The sequence below is a fragment of the Zosterops lateralis genome (assembly GCF_965231275.1).
Source record: "Zosterops lateralis genome assembly, chromosome: 6".
NCBI lineage: Eukaryota > Metazoa > Chordata > Aves > Passeriformes > Zosteropidae > Zosterops > Zosterops lateralis.
Window position 1 is genome coordinate 57569701 of NC_139761.1, and position 22773 is coordinate 57592473.

The 22773-nt window shown below is 40.5% G+C and overlaps 1 protein-coding gene across 1 annotated transcript in view; it reads left to right on the top strand.

The window, feature by feature from the left end:
- Positions 1-22773, top strand: part of NELL1 (neural EGFL like 1) — a gene marked incomplete at its 5' end in the record, with an annotated part of 282538 nt that overhangs the window by 8658 nt on the left and 251107 nt on the right. The window contains one exon of the mRNA XM_083862654.1: positions 15038-15188. Within this exon, the coding sequence (XP_083718780.1) occupies positions 15038-15188 (151 nt within the window). The remainder of the gene's footprint in view (positions 1-15037; positions 15189-22773) is intronic.

The following is a 22773-nucleotide window of genomic DNA, read 5'->3' on the forward strand; positions in this document are numbered from 1 at the left end:
ATAGTTTCTACTTTTTGTTCTTTACTTTGTGCACTAACTGTGATCCATGATCACTGTGTGATCTTATTATTAAGAAAGGTTTTGGGATATTCATCTCGAGAGAGTTGAGCAAGGATTTCCTGTGATACTTTAATTCAAACATCTGCCTACCTTATAAATTATATTTATATATTTTAATATAGCTAATCTTTTAATGTGTTTTGTATATGCAATGCAATTTTTTTCTTTCAGTTAAATGGTTAGTCCAAGTGTGGGTTTTTTTCATTTGCAAAAACCATTTTCAGAACAGAGAAATAATCTGGAATTGAATACAATGAGCTAGGAGGGGTTGAGTGAGATGAATCATCTTCAGTGGAGGAAATTAAAGATCACCTGAGACATAATTATTAAACAATGCTTTGAGCCTTTAAAGATACATAAACTACTATTAACTTTGTCAGTTCCCAGAGGTAGTTTTTAAAGTACTCTTATATACCCACCCTGTCTTGGCAGTTTCTTGTTTAATGTTTGAATTCTATGCAGAAACTTACCTAAGTGTAAAATTTTTCCAGCATATTGATACGGAAGTGTAGCTTGTAAATAATTTCATAGTTTCTCATTCAATATTTTTTTGTTTAAAGCACCCCTGCCCCTGCTTCCAAGTAAGTGTAGACTAAAATAGAAACCTAGTCCCATTAGACAACAGTGACCAATTTCTATTTTTGCTTTTTTTCCCCCCTGTCCTGAGTGCTGTCATGCTGCCTTCTGTGACTTGACATTTTTTTTGGATTTCCCATCACGTCTGTAGTGATTAGGAGAGAGTTCTGAGCACACATTGCATCTGTCCTTGACAGTTATTTTTTGCTTTCCTGGGAGACAATAATTGTGCTACTTGTCTATCTTCATTTGCCACCATGGTAAGTACAGAGGGGAGAATGGGATAAGTGCTTCTGTAGTGTGCTAAAAGCCTTGAATGCTTCTGGCAACCTGTTGACAAAGTCCTGTCACAAAGATAAGCAGAAAATAAAGTTCTTTGCTCTTTAATGGGCTGAGACAGGGATGCAGAAATTAGTTGCTGGTGCTACTAGTAACAGTGTTCCACACCATGTGAGCATCCAGGTCCTTACAGTGAAAGTCACTCAGGTAAAAGTAAGAATAACAGTTTGAGTGGCTTGTATTTTCATCAAAATATGAATACAATGACAGTCAACGTTTTCATTGACAGATTTTTGGCAAATGGGTACTCATCATACTGTGATTAGCTCCTTGTTTAGTAAACAAGCATGAAAGTGGAGTAAGGATATTCTTGTCAGATGGGCCCACCTGCTTGTCAGAGCTGTGGGAATTTGGGGTGAAGCAGAGTTGGCACTCGAGTGGTGCTGCCTTGGGGCAAGTCCCTGAGTGGTCCTTGGCACAATTTACAACACAAAAGAACCACACTCACCGTCAGGTTGATATGAGGAAAGAAGAAACGAAGTTTATTATGATTTGGGGTTTATATAGGATTTGGAATTTGATCAGGGATTGGGAGATGAGAGGAACACCCCTCTGACCCCAGTGGTCAAACCAGCAGTCCATCACAGAGAGGAATGAAAACAATCTACTTTGTCCTTCCCCCTAGAAAGAATGTTGTTTACAAAAACATCAGTATTTGTTTATGCTTAAATCGTGAGAAAGCTCCAATAGAACTAGAAACAATCAGAAAGCTGAAGATCAAAGTGACAGGTCCTGGCTAAAGAATCCTGCACCTCCTATTGCACCTCCTGTTGCACCTCTGAGTTGCTGGTTGGATGCTGCATTAAAAGAGGGCAGAACTGGAGCATTAGTAGGGCACTGCTGAGCTCAAACTGCTTGAAATGCAGAGGATGGGGAAAGCAGTGCTCAAGAACTGGGTTCTTACTCTAGGCAATGACACAAAGTGGCCTGTTATTCTGATTTTGACCCTAAGGGTGGTGATATCTTACATTCTAAACCAATTTTAATGGAAACTTGTTAATAAATGAGAAAAACATTTACATTCGGCCCACTTGATTAAATTATTTCTAAATGCAGCTACATCTTTTGCCTGAAAGGAAGTGGTGTTGCTTGAAATTATCTTCACTAGTTTGTTTTCTTTTTAAGATTTTGCACCTTAAAGAAGTACACAAAGGCAGATACAACCAGACCTCATGAAGGAGCCAGGCATGGACCATTTCCTGTGGTGAAAAAATCCTGCTGTCTTGAGCTATCTATCAAGAATAAAGATTAGATGCTACTTGAGACCTCAGCCTACTTCTTCTATGCCAAATTCTAGAATAACCCTGCAGTGTGGGTGTATAAATGACACACAATGGGGGACATTTTTTTTCCCTGTTATTTTTGCATTTTCACCACATAGATGGCATGAAGTATTCAATGTGCTGGTTTTATGGTGCTGTAGCATTGATTGCCTTTTGTGGCCTAATCAAAGATACAGAGGGCATTAGGGTTTTATTTTTATTTTTAATGGAATGGGCAAAAAATTGGTTTTGGCAGCTGATGCCTGCTGCAACATGGGATGATATCCTTAGTTCTAGGTTGCATATCTGCTAAAATAGCCTAGTTGATCCTGTAATTCTGATGGCAGGGATGTGAATCACTATTTTAGAGCAGGAAGCAGTGTAGCTCAGAATGGGTTTTGCTTTCTAAAAGCCTCTCAATAGAGCTTTTCTGTCCCCCGTCCTCCCTCCTTTGTGGTAACATTTCTTACAGGAGAGTTTGCTGTGGGTCTCCTGTGCTGTAAATAGGAAAAATAGTTTAGGATCTGCAGCTGCAGGGGTTGTTTTAGGGTCTGTGTTCCCTTGCACATACAGGGGACTCCTCCCTCTGAAGCTCTGAGTTTCCATTTGGCATCTGTGGGAACAGGCACTTCCAAAGGAGAGAAATTTGTGTTGTAAAGCTCATTTCAGTATTGTGTAGCCCCCTTTTTATGTCTTTGTTTTCATGTTTTTAAACTTTTTGTGAACTGGATCCCAGCAAAGATCTTTTAAGAGCAAAACACATATAAAACTTGGAGTTTAAATACTTGTTGCTTCTAAGATAGGCTGTCTGCAGATGGCATTCATATCTGCCTCTATTTCTCTACTTCAGCTCATTGTGATTAATAAATCTGAAATTTTAAAGCCTCTTCCTGGGGACTGGGGAGAATAACAAAGCCAAGATGTGTGGGAGGAGAGTGGGGTTTGTGTGTGGATGTGTCATGATATTTCGTGGTCTGTGGAGGTCTCCACAGATGCTCATCATGCTGTTTGGAAAGCCAAGCAGCACAGCCTTGAAACATGATATTTGTAGAATAATTTAGTAAATGCTGATGATTTGGAAACTTCATGTATTGCACTTATCCCAAGCCTTCTTTTTCAGGGAATTTACTGACAAGCTGTGGTAGGAGGACCCTGCAGTATCAGTGACAGCAATCTTGTTTGGGAAATGGTGGAAGAAATTTAGGTTTCCTTCAGTGTAACTAATTATGGAGCCAGAAAAAAAGAGAGTTTCACTTTTATGATAGCATTTGTCACATATTGAAGTCATGTTCTCTGCTTTAGTTTTTTTGTTCCCTGATATTGGCATTGCTTTTAATGTTTTTTTTATGTCTTGTGAGTGCCAGCTTTTGGAGGGGATATTCTGCCCACCTTGCCTTGTGCCATCCTAATCGCTTCAAAACGTAATGATTAAAGAAAAAATAAACATTATTGTTGCTGTTACTGCTAAAGGCAAGAAATGCAGAAGAGGGAGGCATGACAGGAGGCAGTTCTATTTAAATAAAAGCTTATTTTCAGAAACAAAGGCTTGTGGAGAAAAAAAGAGAGCTCTTAGTACCCCAATCACGTTTCTTGTTACGGATGAACCCACAGCAATGGATGCTATCAAAGTTGTCATATTTTATTCATGAGTTGTGGTATGCTTGGGTGAAATAAGAAAAGCAATGGTCCAAATCATAATTATGGTGTAAAAAAGATAAAACAGTTATTATTGTGACTTTTTAAAAGGAATTATTAAATCTCTCAAATCATGTAAAGCTCATGGAGAATGACTAAGTGTGTTAGTTATTTATGGTTCTTTGTGGTGGGTGTTGTGAAACACTTCACCAATAACACTTCTACTTACTTTGGGAGAAAATATAAATGGGTGCCCATGTATGTTCCAAGGAACAAAGACATCTGGAATATTGAATATAAACATAAAGAGGCTGACAGCAGAAATTATACTTCAGCAGAGAAGGGCTCTGACAAATGTATTATACCTCATGCTATTATCATGCAGTTAATAAATAAAACAGACACCCGGGATTTAATTTGCTTTAGCAGTAACATGGAAGTGATTTTTTTTCCTCAGGGAAAGAAAACAAAAGGGAGAATTAGTCAATGAAACATGTGTTGTTTAATGCTTGTATGAATCATATATAGAGTACAAAAAAACACCCCCTGAAATCATAACATTTCAGCAATACCTGACCTATGCTTTAAAAGTAATTAAAAGACTATTCAGACTGTCAAGTCTTTGAGAGTTTGAACCCAGAGAGCACTTCAGCATATGCTTGCTTTGAACTTCAAGGATAATTTCATTGTCTTTAGTTGGACTATTCATGTGATAAAACGACTGGAAATGAAAACCTGTGTGTAGGTGTACCCAGGTCTGTTGCTGCATCAGGCACAGTAACCTCTCTCCACAGTGAAGAAACCCAGTCTGATTTCTGCTTAGCTGAAACTTCCCTTTGAATGAACTTTTTCAAGCAGTGTTTTGGTTTACACATTTCAGAATGCAGGTTTTCACCAGGGAGGCAAATTCCAATTTTTGTATGGCATCACTGAAGTTAGGCTGGGATTTTCAACAAAGTCAGAGTAATTTAGGCATTCAGTTTCTCTCCTGCTCTGGTGGAATCTGGATCTTAATTTTTTTTATTTTTTAAATGTGTTATTTGTTGATGGTATCTGTTAAATTTGTGGTAAACTTAGGGATCATAAAGCACTTCAGAAATATTTTTTTTTTTTTTTTTTTTTTTTTTTTTAGCATTGTTGCCATAAATTATGAGCAGTATTTATTATTACCTGGAAGGAGGAAGAGTGCTAAATGAGAAATCAGAATAATTACATGCATTACATGTATGTTATATTATGTGTAAATAATTAATGTAAATATTATGTTACATTCAAAAATATGAATGGATCAGTTTTTCTGTTCTATTCACCTTTTTATTTCTGAATTACAAAACTTAGAGTTACAGTGGGAAGAAATAAGACCAAACCTACAGTTAGTAGTTATTTGCAAAACTTGTCTTCTATGTCTGATTTTTGGTTCTAGGGGCTCCTCATCTTCTGCTACCACCTTAAGTTTCCTTTAAACAAGTGCAGAACGTGTTTTCTCAAGTTCTGGTATATATTATCATTTTTTAAGAGCAATCTCTAATATTTTGGTGTGACTTCAAGCATACTTGAAAATACTTTGTAGAAGGAGAGGAAAAAATAGTTTAGCTTGCTTTTGCATAAAGCCACATTTTTGAGCGGCTCATTATTTCTGTGTGACATTAGTATTTAATATATTCTTGAAATAGATCTCAGGAGTGGCCAGTATTCCTCCTGCAAAATGGATATAGCACACTGGGAGTGGTTCTTGGCAACTGCTGCATTTTCCTAGTGTTGCCACTGGCTCTGTTCATGGTGCTGCTGGTGTAACTCCGTGTTCTTTCTGTAAAAATGTTGTTATTTTCCAAACTGGCAAAGAGCAACCTTTGCAGGCACAGCAACACGATAACCTTATCTAATGTAGGTAAACAGTGGAGGGGACGATACAATCAGCGACTCCTGAACTAATTAACTAACAACACATGTAATTTGATTAACTCACATGATTTAAGAGCAGATTATGTGCTTCCAGTGATAGTGAACTTCTGGAGCATTTCAACGCAGCGTTTAATTTAAGGGATCAGCCATTTGTAAACAGTCTTGATTTCAGCATGAATCCCTTGAGGAAGAAACTGAGCCCACTTGAGGAGACGAGCTCAGCAGCCGCTTAAAATACTTGAAATAAGTTCAAGTAGCTGCTGTGAGTAACAGGTGATGATGTGCAGCCTCAGCAAGGTGGTGGCTGTTGTTGGCAGCAGGAAACTGCTCCAAAGGCTCTTGGCTGACTGCAGGTGTCTGATTCTGGTCCACAGCAGCAGCCGGTTGGTTTTGATGCCTTAAGTTTGAGTATTCATGTATTTCAGACTCTGTGCTGCCCAGGGGTGCAGTTCTGAGCTCACAGTCAGTGTCACTCAGCTCTGCACAGAGCAGGGACACAAAACAAATCCTTTTCCTGCTGAACACCAAGGACAACTTTCAGGCCCAAAGGCACAAACAAGGGTGGGCTGGACGGAGGAACGAGAAGGATGGGACCTCACAGCCTGGAGCTGGGATTGGACAATTAAACCCCAATATGCAAACAGACCAAAACTTATAAAAATGTAAGACCTTGTGACCGTTTTGGGTCCATCTTGTGACCATTCTTAGCCCACCCTGGGTGTAGCGCTGGTCAGGCCCTGTCCTGCCCAAGGTGTACCCTAAAGGCCTTTCAATAAATCCCTACTTTATTCTCTAGTTCTGTTTAGTCTCTGTTCCAGGTCAGCCTTCCCAAAGCATCACTTTGATGACAATGTCAGGCTTTGAGTGTAACCAGGCTGCTGCTTCTCCTGCTGCTGCTGGAGAGGTGACTCCAGTGCTTTCCTCAGTCCTTCTGCCCAACATGAGTGAAAAAGACAAGGAAAAAGCCCTGGAGGTAGCAGACCCCTATGAATTTTCTCAGCACAGGTGTCTGCCTTCACTCTTGGCTCGTGTTCATCTCCAGCTCCTGGGCAGGATCTGCTGCTCTGTCTGTTCCAGAGTGCTCCACTGCCAGGGTTCACTTTGAAATGCTGATAAAGCAAACAAAGGACTTAAGGCTCTCTGACGTCTACTTAATTAGCATGAGTGTGGTCACTCTAGCTGGTGCTCAAGTCAAGACAATTTTCAGGGAGTCAAGAGTCTGATACTAAGCCACTACATCAGCTAAATTAGTGGTTGAGGAGAAACTGTGATTTGATAAGTGCTCTCTGTTTGATTTCTTCAGTGACTCAAAATTCCCCTGCCCCTGGCATCTGGAGTTTCAGGGCTGAGTTTGCAACGGCTGCCCAGAAGGATTTTTATTTATATGTATACATAATTTTAAAGGCTAGTAGATGAATTTTGTTAGGAGAAACCTATTTGTAAACTGGTTTACAAACACGTATATCAAAATGACAGCAATAAATGAGTGCGTACATAGCCAGGGGTAGTTTTGCATGATGCAAAAGCATAGTTTACATTGAATAACACTGTTTTTCCACCTTCTCTAGCGGAACTGCTTTTGCTGTATAGTCATGGGAACTTACCTTTGTGACATTAGCTGTTCACCCTGGTAATTGCTCCATCCTCTAATTTAATGAAAACCCATTAAACCGAAACAATAATTAAAATGAGACATCATCTCCGTAGGAGGCTTGCATATTAAAATCACCAAGCATTTCGCTGCAGACGGATCTTATCCTTGAGAAACACTGTTTGAAGCGACATGTAAAAAGTGATTTACAATGAATAATCATAATTTAGAAAGCTGTGCTGTTGAACATGATTTCCTACTGTTCATTACTGACTCTGAGTGGAGCTAGCAAGGCAAAAACATTCACAGTGTCTTTTCCTGCTGGTGAGAACACTCAGAAGCAGAGATGTGCTTATGAGAATGCATCATGCCCTCTCTGCTAGCTTAGTTTTTCAGAGAAGGGTGAGGTGTTTTGAGCCCTCTTTTTGGATTGCTGGCAGGTAGGACAGGTGATCCTGGTCCCCACTGTTGCAGTGCAGGGGCCCCGGAGAGCTACAGAGTGCCAGCTTAACATTTTTGTACCCCCAGCTTGTTGAACCTCATTTAGCCTGGGTGGAAGCAGTGCAGGCACATGGGTCTCTGCAGCATGGTGTAGTGTCTGGAGCCTTAGTGCTTGTGGCTGAATTGGGCTCCCAAAGTGCTCTGGGGGATGTCCATGGCTCTGTGCCTTTTCCTGCCAAGGGAACATGTTGGGAGGTCTTCAATTTTCTTAGCATATGAAGAGAAATTTATGTGAATTTATCTCTGTAGCTCAAAATAAAAGATTGGTGGTATCTGCAAACATCTACATTTTGTCCTTGGTAGGCAGGGAGGGACAAGCACCTGAAGCATTTCTCTGCTTGGCAGTGAAATGATTCTTTTTGGAGAAGATCCCCATAATCAGTGTTTTCATCCTTTGGGGATTTTTGCATCTGTTTGTGACTTGTGTAGACTGAGGAGTACTTTTAGAAGGGTGGAAGTGAGTGGGAATGGGCATTTATCACTGGTGTTTTGCATTGTTGGTTGGAGGTTTTTCTGTTGTTGTTGGCTTTTTTTTTTATTTTTTTTTTTTTTTTATTTTTTTTTTTTATTATTATTTTTTTATTTATTTTTTTTTTTTATTATTATTTTTGTGGTGGTGGTGAGTTGTTTTTGTTTTCACCACTTCTTCAAAAGATGTTTTGTAAGACCAGTGTGCAGGAAGGGAGTCGGTGCATGGGATCCCACTTGGCTCAGAGGCTTTGGTGAAGCACCTGCTTCAGTGAACAGGAATGTTTTTGTGATGCCGCTGTGTGTTTTCATCCTCAGCAACTGTTGGGATCTGCCCACACTGAGAGTTGCTAGTTTTGGATCATCCTTCTAATCTTGGTTTTGTTTTCATAAAGCTAGTGAGTTTAAAAAAAAAAAAGTGGGGCATTGGGGTGATATTTTGTTTGTTTTGCTTTTTTAAATACAGTTTTCAGTTTTATTGGATTTTGCCCATAGCAAGGTAAAAGCCAAAAACCTGTAATATTCAATCCTTTAATTGCTATAGCTTAAATCCAGCTTCTCTGGTGTAGTAGGATTAATTTCTACTTGCTTGTCCAGAGTGACTGTTCAAAGGTTCTAGTGAAAGCATGTTGAAGGAAATAGCTTTAAAATGATTGAAGTTACCAATAAAGCAATGTGTTCTGCAGTATGTTCTCTGCCAAGGGAAGTAAAAGGTATTCAAGCAGGCTAGTGAATGATAAAATGTACCTATTGCTTTGGAAAATGAGTTGATCCAGAACTGAATTTTAGTATTTTTCCTCTGGTGGAGGCATATATTAAAGAAAAATTATTCCCCAGATGGATTGGGATACAGCTTTTAACAACTGGTGAACATTCTTCATCACTTAAAATTCCATTCCAAATGGTCATGTATTCCCCTTTGTGCAGTGCATTGTTGTCACTGTCAAAGGGAGCTTGGCAAGACCTTTGCTTTCTTTCCCAGCATTATCCTTTTCCTTCCCTGACTCATTTTGTTTGCTTCTGTGTGGTGGTGATTTTCTTGCACTGTTTCTAGTGGAGCTGATGCCAACTCCTCCATTTGTCTTATCTGGGGCTTCTAATGTGTTCAAGGTTACAAATGGCAGAAGCCTGAGCTTTTAATTTTTAGTTGCTAGAGCTGGTGATGCATAGAGCACTGAATCCACACAGGAAGATGTGACTTGAGGGTCTAAATCAGGTTGGCTAAGGGCTGGTGCTGATCCTGAGTTGTTGTACCTAATTCCATTTAGGATTATTGTGCACTGAAATACCTGAATGGTTCATATGTGTGAGGTGAAGCTTGGCTTAACAGCACTGCCCCAGAGCAGCATCACCATTCATTTGGTTTTTGTGGTGAAGGGAAAACATACCTAAGCTAAAATAAAAATTTGGGACTTATTTTGAAGTGTTACATTATATTATAACTTATATTATATATAAAAATATATCCCCTATATTGATAGTGAGTGTTGTGAGTAGTTAGAGCCGTGGGTAAAATTTCCCCATGTGGCTCAGGGTGTAGGGCAGGGTGCAGTGGATGCTGAGTCCCTGTGTCAGGGCAGCCCTGGGTGCTGCTTCCTCTTGTAGCTCTTTTTAGCTTGTGTCTTGACTTGGAAAGACAGGTGTCTGCCAGGGAAAAGCCAGAGATTCCCTTGGAATGGAGAATGTAAACCCCCTCCCTCTGAATTATTATAATTTTGCAATTAGAGGCTTTCAGGCAAAGATATGGGAATAGGAATAACAGTTCTTTACTAGGAATATTAAAAAATACAAATGTAATAGTACAAAAAAAAAAACCCAAAAAACATTGTCAGGGTCAGAACATGACTTGACACCCTGTTGGTCAGGGTGTTGGTGTCAGTCCAGTCAAGTCCTCCTGCAGTGACAGATGTGGTTCTGTTGGAGCAGAGATGATCCTGTAGAAGGGTCCAGTGGTGCTGAGATGGGTCTGGTGTTCCTCTGGGAATCCAGTGCAAACAGGCTGTGCTGGTGTTCTGAATGCCAGGTTTGATCCAGGTGGGAATGCTGGGCTCCTCCCCCTGGGTGGAGCATCTCCCCATGGGATGATGGAATTGTATCAGCCCTGCAGTGAGCCTGGATGGGCCATGGACAGCAGAGATCCCTCTGGAAGGGATAAAGAACACTGCCCCCCCTGGTTTAACAGGTGCCCGTCAGCAGAAGACACCTGTCCTCTCTCCCCAGGAGTTCTGAGATAAAGAGTAATACCTCCCCAACCAGTTTCAACAGATGACAAATAGAATAAACATTTTTGGTTACATATTACAACCCAGGATACCTTGTCAGGGCTGTGCTGGTCAGGGGCTGCATGAGCTCTCTCAGGGGACAAGGCAGGAGAAGACAAGGTGACATCCCTGGCTGTGGGGGAGATGGTGCCAGGGAGGGGGTTGATAGTAGCTAAATGGTTATTGATGTCTGTCCTGGCAAAGTGGACCATTGCTTTTTGTTTGGCACTTCTTCCTTGGACCCACAGCTTAAAATAAAAGAATTAAAATCAAGCAACACATAAGCTTTCTCTGCAATAGGTGTGTCTTGTGCTTTTTTTCTGCTGAAGGTAGAAAGCTGCCTTTACCTGATTCTCTGAGATGATTTCTGTCTCTTGGACTTGCAAATAACAGAGTACGTTTGCTTTCTTTCTTCGCTTAATTTTAGAAACACTCTGGTATGTTTTAAAAAACCCTCCAGACAGTCACTATTTCAAATTAAGAAAATATAATCACATAGAAGGGCATATGAAAGTCGTATCTGTGTTTGTTTATTTTGCTGAGATTGCATTATCATTCAAGCATGAAGCGATGTTTCACTGAAGATTGCTGTATAAACCTATATTGTTCTATATTATGTAGGAAATATGACATTTCATTACAAGCAGACAGTTATTTTTATAGAGAGCATAAAAAGTATTTTGCCTTTCAGGCACCTGTGGTGAGGGGGTGTATATGTATTCTCAATTTTTCTTTGCTTTTTTTTTTAATTTTATTTTTTTCATTTTGAGGTGTGAAAATCTACCTGAAAATAGAAGTCTCTTATTCTAAATGGATTGTACTCCCAGCTCATTTGTATGGTGTTTTCTGCAGAAATCAAACAAAACACAAACACCACGTTCCTGGGAAAGGTGTGTGAGGGCAGACACTGCCCAGGGAGTGTGGGGGGCTGTGCCTTGGGGACAGGAGCTGGGCTGCTGGAGCTCTAGGCACTGAGAATTTCAGACTTTCTGTGCTCACAGGCACTGACCCCCAAGCAAACACTACATTGACCTAAGGCCGTGGAAAAGGCTTCCAAAATTGAGTGACAGCACTGGGAGTGTGAATAGAAGTGTGTGATATCACAGAGTGGAAAACTCAGAGTTTAAGGGTTTAGAATATAGTAATATATATATAAAGTAAAATGGAGGTTTTAGGGTGGAGGCCAGTCCTTTTTCACCTTCTTCTTCATGTGTCTGGGTGGTGTTTTGTAATTGGATAGAAAAGTCCCCATTGTGGGCCATGGATGGTTGGTTATGGGGTTAAAAGTCAAAATAATTGAGGTATCATTTCTTAACTGGACACTTTATGCTTAAAAGGCCTTGTAGAGAGAGGGGCCATTTTTATTTTGTTAGCTTGAAGTGCTGTAGAACTCACAGCTTGTGAGACTGTGATGTAGATAAGAATTAATAAACATCTGAGTCTGAACAAGAAACACCTTCTGGAGCGTTTAATACTGACCCTGGCAGGAAAAAGAAGATAAAAGTAACATTGAGCTGTCCTCAAAACCCCTCCTTCCCAGCATTTGAGTTCCAGGTTGCAAGCCCAGGTTGTGCTGGGCACTGGGGAGTCTCAGCCCCACCAGCCTTTGCTCACCAGCCCAACTGTACTTACCAGCCCACCACGGAATCAGTGGCAAAGTCCCCTTTGTAGTTACTGAGGTGAGGCTGTGGAAAGCAGCATTCCTATAGACATGGTTGCATCAGCAAGTAAATTTTTCACCTGACTTGCAGTAGGGATGTCCCAAGGTGCTGGTAATGACTGGACTTGCTCCCCAAATACTGCTGTACTTAGCAGTGTGTTAATTTCTAAGAGCCTGATTATATAATCTCCTCTGTACCAGTCATGCTAACACAGTGCTGCAAAGCAGTCTGTAAATACAGTTTGTTACCCAGTAACACTCTGGAATGTCAGAACTTTGGATCTTACAGGTTTTAACCAACTGAGAACAAATGTCAGAGTTTCATGTGGTTTCAGTATACTCTTATCTATGAAGAGGTGGTAGAGAACAGCAAAATATTTCAAAGTGTGTTTCTAACTGAAGTAGTCAGTGTACTGATGAACCATGGATGATTCTGAGCAAGGAGCCCTATATTTTTGTATAAAACTTGATGGATAGGTGGTGGGATGTGGGCTTTCCTATAATGAGAAACTGTTGTACTTTGCAAGGCTTGACTGAAGTTTAAACATATATGTTCTGCTGACAGCACTGCCTGTGCTTTCATGTGAAAGAATTTTTGAAAGCTTTGTTAAGTCATACTTTATTTCTGGTAACTGTAACACCTTTAAGGAGAAAAAAAAAAAAAAAAAAAAAAAGAAAAGTAAGATATGAAGGTTTTTAACCTTCAAGAAATGATAATCATCTTCATCTGTCAGGTCTTGGACATTCTACCTCTGAGTCTTAGTTGTGCCTTGGAACATGCTACAAGTGGGTTTTCTGTTAGATGGCAAACTGGATATTGGTGAATTTATGGGTCTGTGGGGAGACATAGTTTTGTATCTCTTGCATCAGCTTTTTAAAAAGAAACTACACGATATTTACGACCAGTAATAACACCTGCTAGGTGGAGATAATGGTGCAGATAACAAAAGCTAATAGATAAAGACAACATCTGGCCATCTGTGCTGGATTGTTTGTTCTTCTGTTCCACTATATGATGGCAGTGGAGGTGATTTCTGCTCTTGGAAGCTTTATCCTCTGCTGTGGTAAAAGTGGCACTGGACAGACAAATAGTTTGTTGATGTAAATTATTATAATTTTGAAATTAAGGGGTTTTCAGGCAAAGATATGGGAATAGGAGTAACGGTTCTTTACTAGTAATATTAAAAAATACAAATGTAGTATTACAAAAAAAACCCCAAAAAACACTGACAGGGTCAGAACACAACCTCACACCCTGTTGTTCAGCGTGTTGGGAGCAGTCCAAACTCCTCCTGGAGTGACAGAGTGACAGTGGCACTATTTTTTTTTTATCAGGGAAATTCGAGCCTCTGGCAATGATTTTTCAATGGTGGCTACTGATTTTGGGTTTCTAACTCCAGAACTTTTCACCAGTGAGCCTTTCAGAGTGCAAGCATGTTATGAGTCTGAGTGTGTAAAGCTCTTTTGGAGGGCTTGAAGCTGCACAGGAAAAACAGAGACACCCAATTACCAAATGCTTGAATACTTTTTCCTGGGAGTTTGGTTTCAGTCCATGGCATTCCCTCAGTAGTTGTGTGTTTGAGGCTTTAAGTTGTTTTCCAAGCCAATCTCTCTCCTCTCTGTCTGCAAAGCCTCATTTAATGACACAATGGGGCCTTTTTATAGTGTTGAGGGTTTTTTTTTTTTTTTCCCTGCAGTGAAATCCTGAATTGTAATTTTCATCACTCCTTTGTGCATTGCATCATGCATGCTGGGCTGGATTCTCAGCATTCACTGGAGTTCTCTGGTTTTCTACCAGCTGAGAATTTGTGCCAGCATTTTTGGCTTCACAGCAAAACCTTTGGAAAGCAAGCACCCAGGGTTTCCAATTGTTTATGACATCCAGGGACTGCAAGTGGCTCAGGTCTTGCAAATGTGTGACAAAGGCCCAGCATGAGAGACACGGCAATGGGTGGGAAGGTGAAATGCCACAATTTCTTCTGCTTTGTAGTTAATTGTCTTTCATAGTGATGATGCATAGGGAATAAAAGGACAAGTTAAAAATGAATGTGGTGGGAGATGATGCATTTGAATATTAGAAGATGAGCTGTGAGAAGGCACGATGCTGCTTGGACATCATCAGGATTAGCCAGGCTGGGATGTTTCTACATCTGCCTGGTCAGGCTGGAGTTTAATAAATATTGTATGAGCTGTCATACTCTGCTTGTTTAAACTGAGAAATCCCTGGAACAGCCGTGGATTGCAAGGCTGTCTTGTATTTATTTCTGAGGCAGGAGCAGAGTCGTATAGCATTATTAGCAATAATACATCTCTGCCTTACACTGTGCAAGGACAGGCTCCCTGTGATGTACGAGGGACAGGTGGCAACAGAGGCACTGGTAAAAACTCAAACTGGAGCTTGGTGAATTGTGTTGGGAGAGGCAGTGCCTGAGATTTCTCAGAATTTAGGGGCCTATTTATCTGACTGCAGCACACCTTATTTACAGCAACTTAATCTGCTCGCAGCAGACACAAATGGCTCAGCATCCCATCAAGAAATCCATCAGAAAATCAGTAGCTGGCCAGTTGTGAACTTGTCAAAGTGACAAGTGGGCATGCTGACAGAGATGGCATTTGGGTTTTTTTTCATTGAAAAAACGCAGTGGTGGACCACGGCAGATGACTCTCAAAAATGAAAAATATTGGTGTGAAAATGAAAAATGTGATCTGAATCTTTCTGACTTAGCGTTTTTACTAGACCGTTATTTCCCTTTCTTTTCCCTTTCCAAAATAAAACCCTCAGATACAGAAAGAGAAATCCACGCAGCGCCCCACGTGAGTGAGAAGTTAATTCAGCTCTTCAGGAATAAAAGTGAGTTCACCTTTCTGGCCACTCTGCAACAAAAGGCGTCGACTTCTGGAGTTATATTGTCCATCCGAGAGTTAGAGCACAGGTAAGAGGAATTTTGTTTCTCTCTCTCTTTTGTAGCAGCAGCAGCATAAAAGGTACTGAGTGCTCAGTGGTCTGTTTGGACAGTGTGTTGAAATGGTAGGTGAAAAATCTAACATGCAAGTTAGAGCCTTTCTTCGTAGTTTGAAATTTGCTACTTTTTTCCTAGGTGGTTTTTTTTTTTTTTGTTATGGGAGGAATTCATTATTTATGTATCCTGGTCTGTAAAATAACTTAAACAGAAAGATCAAAGCCAATGTAGTATAGATGCAATGCACTTTGGAAGTTACAAGCCTTGTAATGCAATTTGCCTGACTAGTTTATTATATGTGCTCTGGAGTTTGCCTTTTCATAAAAGTTAAACTTGCACTTTCCTTGCTTCACTATGTTTTATAACATTATAAAAGGATACATTTTCTTTGAGATTCAGCTATTAAGAAATTAAGCTACTTGTGCTTCCATATAATGCTGTGTATGCTTCCCAACATAAATACATTATAGTCCTATTTTCATGTATGTCTCTTCCCCCCCCTTTTTTTTTGGTTGTCAGTCTAGGAGGAAGAAGAGATCTCTTTGATTATTTGTCTTAGTGGCAGACATCAGTTTGTAACAAAAAAAGGTGAACTTTATATTATGGTCCATAATGCAACTCCAATGACGTTTTGATGTTTCAAAGTGTGTTTTGTATCAAACAGTCTCCTGTTTATAACTGTGTGAGTGCTTTTTTAATAATTTCTTAGGTCTTGAAGGACCTTTGGGTGTAGTTTGACACGTAAAAGGCTAGTGCTGGTCTTTTCTGTTGCAATACAAGTAATGGGACATTCTTTGCTTGCTCTCGTTTCAAATCTAATACCAGTTATTCTGCAGCACTTCTATTAAAAAAATCTATTGGTATGTGTCTTAATCATGTACGTGATACTCAATTGTCAGCCCAATTTCTTCCCTTTTTGTCGACAAAGTGTGTGAAGGAGAAGGCAGTGACTTCATCATGACCAAAATGTCAGTGCTGCCTTTTGCCAGTGCAACAGCAGAGGTGGGCAGACAAGGCTCCCCAGTTAAGGGGAGGACTTTGCTGTTTCTCTATTCTATACTTTTCTGTCACCTCTACTTTCTTATTGGTCTCTCTTTTACTTTATTCCTTTCTGCATTTTTCAGGCCACTGTCTCAGTCTAGAAGAATATTGTTTTACATTATGGAGGGACCCCTCCCTCCACCTCTTCCCATTCTCCATCTCTTACTCTGTCATTCCTTTTTGCATTACTTTTCAATTTCTCCAAGCTTTTTCAGGCCATTTGAAGTCATAGTTAACAGGATCAATTTGCCATGTTAAGGGTTTGTTTATTATTTATTGGAGGAAGAGGACATTGAGGATAGCCACTGAAGGGAAAAATGCTGTCACACGCCTGCACTTGGCAAAATCCAAGGTCAAACTAGACAGGCAGTGGTGATTATACAATGCAAGGCACATGGATTTTTAGATATGGCATCTACTGAATGCAGCTCCTGGAGTCCTCTATCTTGACAGGCAGAGCCTTGTAGGGAGATGTGCTATGCAGGAGTAATCTAGGTTGAACAAAATACACTGCTGTTGTCCTCTCTGGCACAGAGGTTATCTGTAATATTTAAAATGATGGCATCTGCTTAAAAATACATGGGGTTGAAGGATTGCCTGCTGCTCTCAGTTAATCCTTTGCAGCTCTGTGTAGTAAATGAAGAAGTTTCAGTCTCTGTGATTCCATGCAGGAGTCAGAACAGGCATGTCTGGTGTTGCTCCTGCCTGCTGTGACTTCAGGTGAATGATCCTTTTTATTTTTTATTTTTATTTTTTTTTTTTTTGACTCTCTGTGTATCCCTCAGAGCCAGTTTTTGTTTCTCAGGTCACTGCTCAGACCTTGGTAAGGATCCTGCTTTCAGACCCCCAGGTCTGTGGTGACAGAAATTAATAAAGTGGATGACAGTGGAGAAGGTACTTTTTAGATTGGATGAGAAGTGGAGAACAAAGATTTGGGGCACTGATGAAGAGGACTCTGCTTACATTAGGTCAATGTAATAGCAGAACTTTCAGGCTGATAATTTGTGATGTTTCTCTGGCAGCTCCACTCAATAGCTTTGCATGGGAGCTGAAATGGGTGCAGATACATCACAGGGCAAGCCTTTTATTAATTGTTGCTCCTGCTCAGCTTCTGATAATTGCCATGGTCCTGTTCTTGATGACATCTGTTTTTTTGATGAAGCTTCTTCAGTTTCCCGTGTCTATGAAAACAGACACTGCAAAGAGGGTAATAAAGAGTGTCTTTATTTCATCAAGAGCAAGATACCTGGGAAGGAGTGCAAGAGTACAAGTGTTATTTAACCAGTATAGTTTTTGACTATGGGAAACCCAAGAACTCTTCTCAATTTCTTCTCTTTGTACAAAATTGGAGATATTATAGTTAAAGGCTTGCTTTTTTAAACTTATCAGCATACCAGCAGTGGCCAAATTAAAAGTTCAGGCCTTCAGAACACATAGGAGGTCAACAACAAGTGAAGAAAAGCAGTTCTGTTAGCTGTGGAGACCAGAATTCATATCTCTGTGGGAATTGCCTTTTTTTCTGTTGTGCACAGAATTAATAGATGAGAAATAGGTGTTATTCCAAGCAATGAAAATATGTGTGTATATATCCTGCTTTTTGATGTAGTGGAGATGATTGTCCTAAGGTAGTAATGCATTAGAATGCCTGGTTTAAATTTCATTTCTCTAGCAAGTTTTAGCAGGTTTTTATTTTCCAATGGGATGGAGCTCTTAAACTGAAGATAATAAAGTAAGATTAATACAATTTTTCTGGAAGCCAGTGATTTAGACATACTGTTTTGTTATTCTAAATGGATATTTCATAGCAATTAGAGATTTGCTGTTAATTTATATCATCATTTGATGGACAGGACAATGGTGACAATGCATCTTAGTTTAATGAGGATAAACATGATTTGTTTTCATGCTTCAAATGTGTTAAAGTAAGTCTTGGAAAATGGAAATCTTAATTAATGCAGATAAATTCTAATTGGACAGTCTGATAGTTTGTGCAGACTGTGTGCATAGTTATCTGGAACACAGTGGTAAATCTGAAGATTTTATTTTCTTTCCTAAATTAGTGATAATAAAAAAATAATGTAGGATGGACAGACATGTTACTTGGGGATACAGAAAATGAAAACTGTTTTCTTGATCAGCGAATTATGCTGGCCAGTTCTTCCTAGATGAGCTTTGTGAGCTATTTTGCTCACAACCTTTGACTCTTTAGACCACCTAAGCACTTAGAAAAGGCCATCAAGATGTTCAAAATGCCACCCACAATGAATTCCTCATTTCAACAGTGATTTAATAGAATTTCACCCGAAGCTGTCTGCCTGCTCTAGCCTTGCATGGTGCAGAGCCCAAGAACATGAATTAGATGGAGTCAGCATTGCCTTTCAGCTCTTTTATCTCTGGGTTTGAGATGTGTTGATGGTTCTCCTCCACCACTGGCCAAGATCTGGGGAAATATGGCAAAGGTGTTCAGGTACCCATATGTGTAGAAGGGAATACAGGTGAAACTTGCCCCTGATAAGGAACAGCTGTGTTAATTACCCAGAACAGCCTCGCCCTTGATGAGTCACAGCTGTATCCAATAAAGATAAGTGAGATAAAAGGGGGTGGCTTTGCTGGTGAGGGGAATCATGGACGCGGAGGAACCTTGAGGAAGGAGGAACAAGAGGATCGTGAAGAAGAGTAATCCTGGGGAGAGAGAATCCCTGCAGTGAGGTCAGTCTGGGGCTGCAGTCAGAGCCTGTTGTTGGAACCTGCAGTCAGGGTCTGCAAACTAATCCTTGCAGTCAGAGTTCAGCGGGAAATAACCGGCAGTCAGAGGCTGCAAGGGAAACCCACAGCAGGAGCTGCTGCAGCAGAGTCAGTGAACGGTTGGAGTCAGGAATGGTTGGAGTCAGGATGGCTGAGCTCTAAAGAGGAATAAACCAGGACCCTTTTCATGCTGTGACAAACATGAAGTCTGTGATTCTGCTCATTTGTACTCTCTAACAGGAGGGCTGCTACAACAATGTTCTTTCTGAAGAGTGTTTCATGATGGGAGGTCTCACCATGACAGAGCAAAGGACTGAGTGATAAGGTGGTTGTTTTGAAGATTTTTCTTACAGGAAGCATTAAAGACTTGAATTTTTTTCTCTAAATTTTTATTTATTTATTTTTTAACATGCTTGCAACCTGTGTCTAGGACCTGAACTTCAGAAACTTTATGCCATGCCAAATATCTGGAAACCTGTAATCTGACTGTAGTGAAATGGATTTACTGAGCCAAAAACCTGCCCCTTCACTGTGTAGCAGCAAACTGTGTTGATATAAACATTCAGGGGGATTCTGATAAATATGTCAGGTTCATAGTGAGACTTCTTTTCCTTGTGGGTCAGTTTTGAGTGGGGAGGTAGAATAGGCATGGGGCTCCAGTCTGTTGTTGGATGCTTCTCAACAAGTGACACCATGAACGCCTCCTGAGGCTGTTGAGGAGCACATAGGAAGCTGAATGTTCACAAAGAACAGCTGGAAGGCTACCAGGCCCCTATATGTTTAATTAAAAGCACAAAGGGGTAATAAGCTAGTTAAATTATTCACTGAAACCTAGCTGATGGAGAGAAGCCTCTGCAAGTGACTTCTGACCCTAGTAGTAAACCTGAAAAATTGGATTTACTCCCTGCTGTGTTTTAGATTATTCTCTTCGAGATGGGTATTCACATATTGGATTCCAAGATGCCCAGGATTCAGAAAGGGAAGGAAAAACTCTGCAGATGTATCCATTAACCTTTTCCTTCTAGGGTAAAGGGCGCATCTTTATGAATATTTATATGTTGAATTGCTAAACTAGAAAGCTGTAAAGAGAATATAAAGACTGAGCTTTACTTCCACCCCTCTGAATGAGCTGATGTGAAATATGTGAGGCATTTCCACGTTTTTTTTTTTCCTTCTCAAAAGATCTTTAGAGATGCAAATGCAAATAGAATTGTGCTCACCTGCTTCTGTTCTTGGGGTTAAAGTATGCAGAAGAGTAAAGTGAAGAAGGACTGTTGTATAAATCTTCCACTGATTTAAGCCTTGTGAGAGAGGAGTTACTACTGGAGGAGTTATCTTCCATCCTGAGGCTTCCTGCTGAGAGCAGGTGTTTTATGTACACCAGGCTGACAATTGTTGTCTCTCTGAAGCATTAACATGCTGCTCATAACCAGCTGTTGGAAGGCTTTCATTGGCCCACGTTGGCAATTGGAGGAGAATGGGCTGACAGTTTGAAACTCTTTCAACCCGAATTTGGACAGTGCAGAAATGTTGTGGTCAGCCAGGAGCAGGATGTGTGGGTCCCCCAGGAGTCTGCTTCAACACACTGAGTTTTTCTGTTTGATTGGTTTATGACCCTCTGGTACAGGCAGAGAACCAGAATGCCTCAAACTTAGGCTAAAACGCAACTTTTGTGAGAACTGTCTGCTGAATTTGGGCATCTCATTTAGAATGTTAACACCCCTAGTTAATAAGGCAGTTAGTTGTCTACAACATGTTATTAGTGTACATTTGCATGGTTGATAGTAGTCTGGGTAATGTTTCTGCATTTTTGGGTCTTGTTTGTAATTTTGTAACGATGCCTGTGTGCTCGCTTTGCTCCAGGCTCTGTCTCCAGAAAGGGAGAAGAGGGGATGGCAGTGATGGTTGCTGGCTGTGGAAAGCTGCCAGAGCTCGTGGCAGTGGAGGTTGAGGGCATATGGATGGAGCAGACATGTTCTGGGCCATGAGAGAGGTCAAAGGAAAAGTTGGTGGTGGTAGTTTGTTGTTTTTTTTATGAGAACATAGGAGAAATGTGTTTTGCTGTCTGTTTACCCCGTGTGCAGCAAGTCAGTAATGACACACTCGAGACACACTGACACACTACACATCAGTAGTTTATTTCAGATGTGCACAGGCCTGGGTGCTCGGTGGTCTCACACCAACAGGACGTCCCACACTGTTATCTGTACACACAAGTCCGGAGCTGGTAACTTTCCAAGTACAGTTTCCAATTTCCCCTATTACTACTGGTTAGTAGTTTCCATATAGGTTTTGTAATCTCAGCTAACTTCTCTGCATGCCCAAGGGAAGGGTCTTCACCTGGGCAGGTGTCTTTTTGACCTCCAGGTGTGATTTTTTTTTTTTTTTTTTAGATGTTAAAATGGAGATAGCTCAGCTAAGGGATGCATGGACCTTGAGTTTTTTGCCAAGTTGGCAATGAATAAATAGGCATACAAGGACACGCTGATTTACTACATCCTTATAGTTTATTAGTTCTAGGATGCTCTTCACTAAGGGATGGTAATTGTTCCACTGATTACGTGTCCTTTCTTTCTGATTAAGAAAAGTCTTAATTAGCTAGGTTAAAGTGTCTAAAGAATACTGACCAGTCCAGGCCTAAGATGATTTTGACATATTCCATGTTTTGCAACATGTGGAATTTGTCATAATGTAAGAAATCACTGAAAAGCTGTTGACTCTGAGAGATTAGAGGGAAGAACCTTTCTTCTAAGGACACCTCAGTTAGGATAATTTATTTTCAAATAATGTAGTTTTACTCAGGTGGCAGACCTCATTAGTTTAAGAAGCTGTTATCCTCTTGTTTTATTAAAATCTGGCATTTAGAGGCTGTGGATTTGGGGATCCCCTGAGCTGAGCTGTTGCTGCAGTGATGAGCATGAGGGAGGGAAGGGCTGGACAGGGCTGTGCTTTGGTTGCAGCTCTGCTGGGGTCTGTCTGGTCACACTGGCAGCTCTGAGCCTCTGCATTACCCACAGAGGTCCCTGGGCTGATGCCAGCTCAGAGTCCCAGGTTAGCCTTAAAAAGTAGTCAGCCTCCATTCGGAAAGTTCTCAGATGTTTTGTGGATTGCAAATGCTCCGCTGGGGAAGCAAACTTTTAGCCAAGGGTCATGGGTGATGAGCCCTGTAATGACAACTGCAGGATGTGAGTGTACAAGATGACTGGGTATTGGAGTGGTGATACGTAAAAGGATGAAGATTTTCTTTTGTCAGGTTATCTTTCAGTAAAGTTTAGGACAGTGTTTAGTGTGAGGGTGGTTTTTTTTGGTTGTTTTTGTGTGGGGTTGTTGGGGTTTTTTTTTAAGTACATTTAAGGAATCGTAACTTCAGCTTACTCCAGCCAGACTCTTTGCTGTCCTGCTGGCTGTGCTAGCTCTGAAGCCTGCTAGGATGCTGTACTATTTTTAGGTGCAGTGTGGTACTACCTACTTGCTTTATTAGGACTAGGAGAGAAACCAGGCTTTTTTTTTTTCTTTTTTTTTTTTTTCCTCAGACAGTAGGCAGGTTGCAGCCATGGTGAAGGTAGCTTTTTAGACATATGAAATGAAAACAAAAATGCTTAAGGTCAATCTTTACAACACATGCCATGGAACTATGTAGCTGCTTTGCACCAGCTCTGACTCTAGCTGCCGTTTACCTGGCAGGCAGATGTTGGGGTTACTTTTTTCTTTATGTGATCAAAGAGGAAAATAAATTTGTATTAGGATGACCTTTGCCTAGTTGCAGGTACAC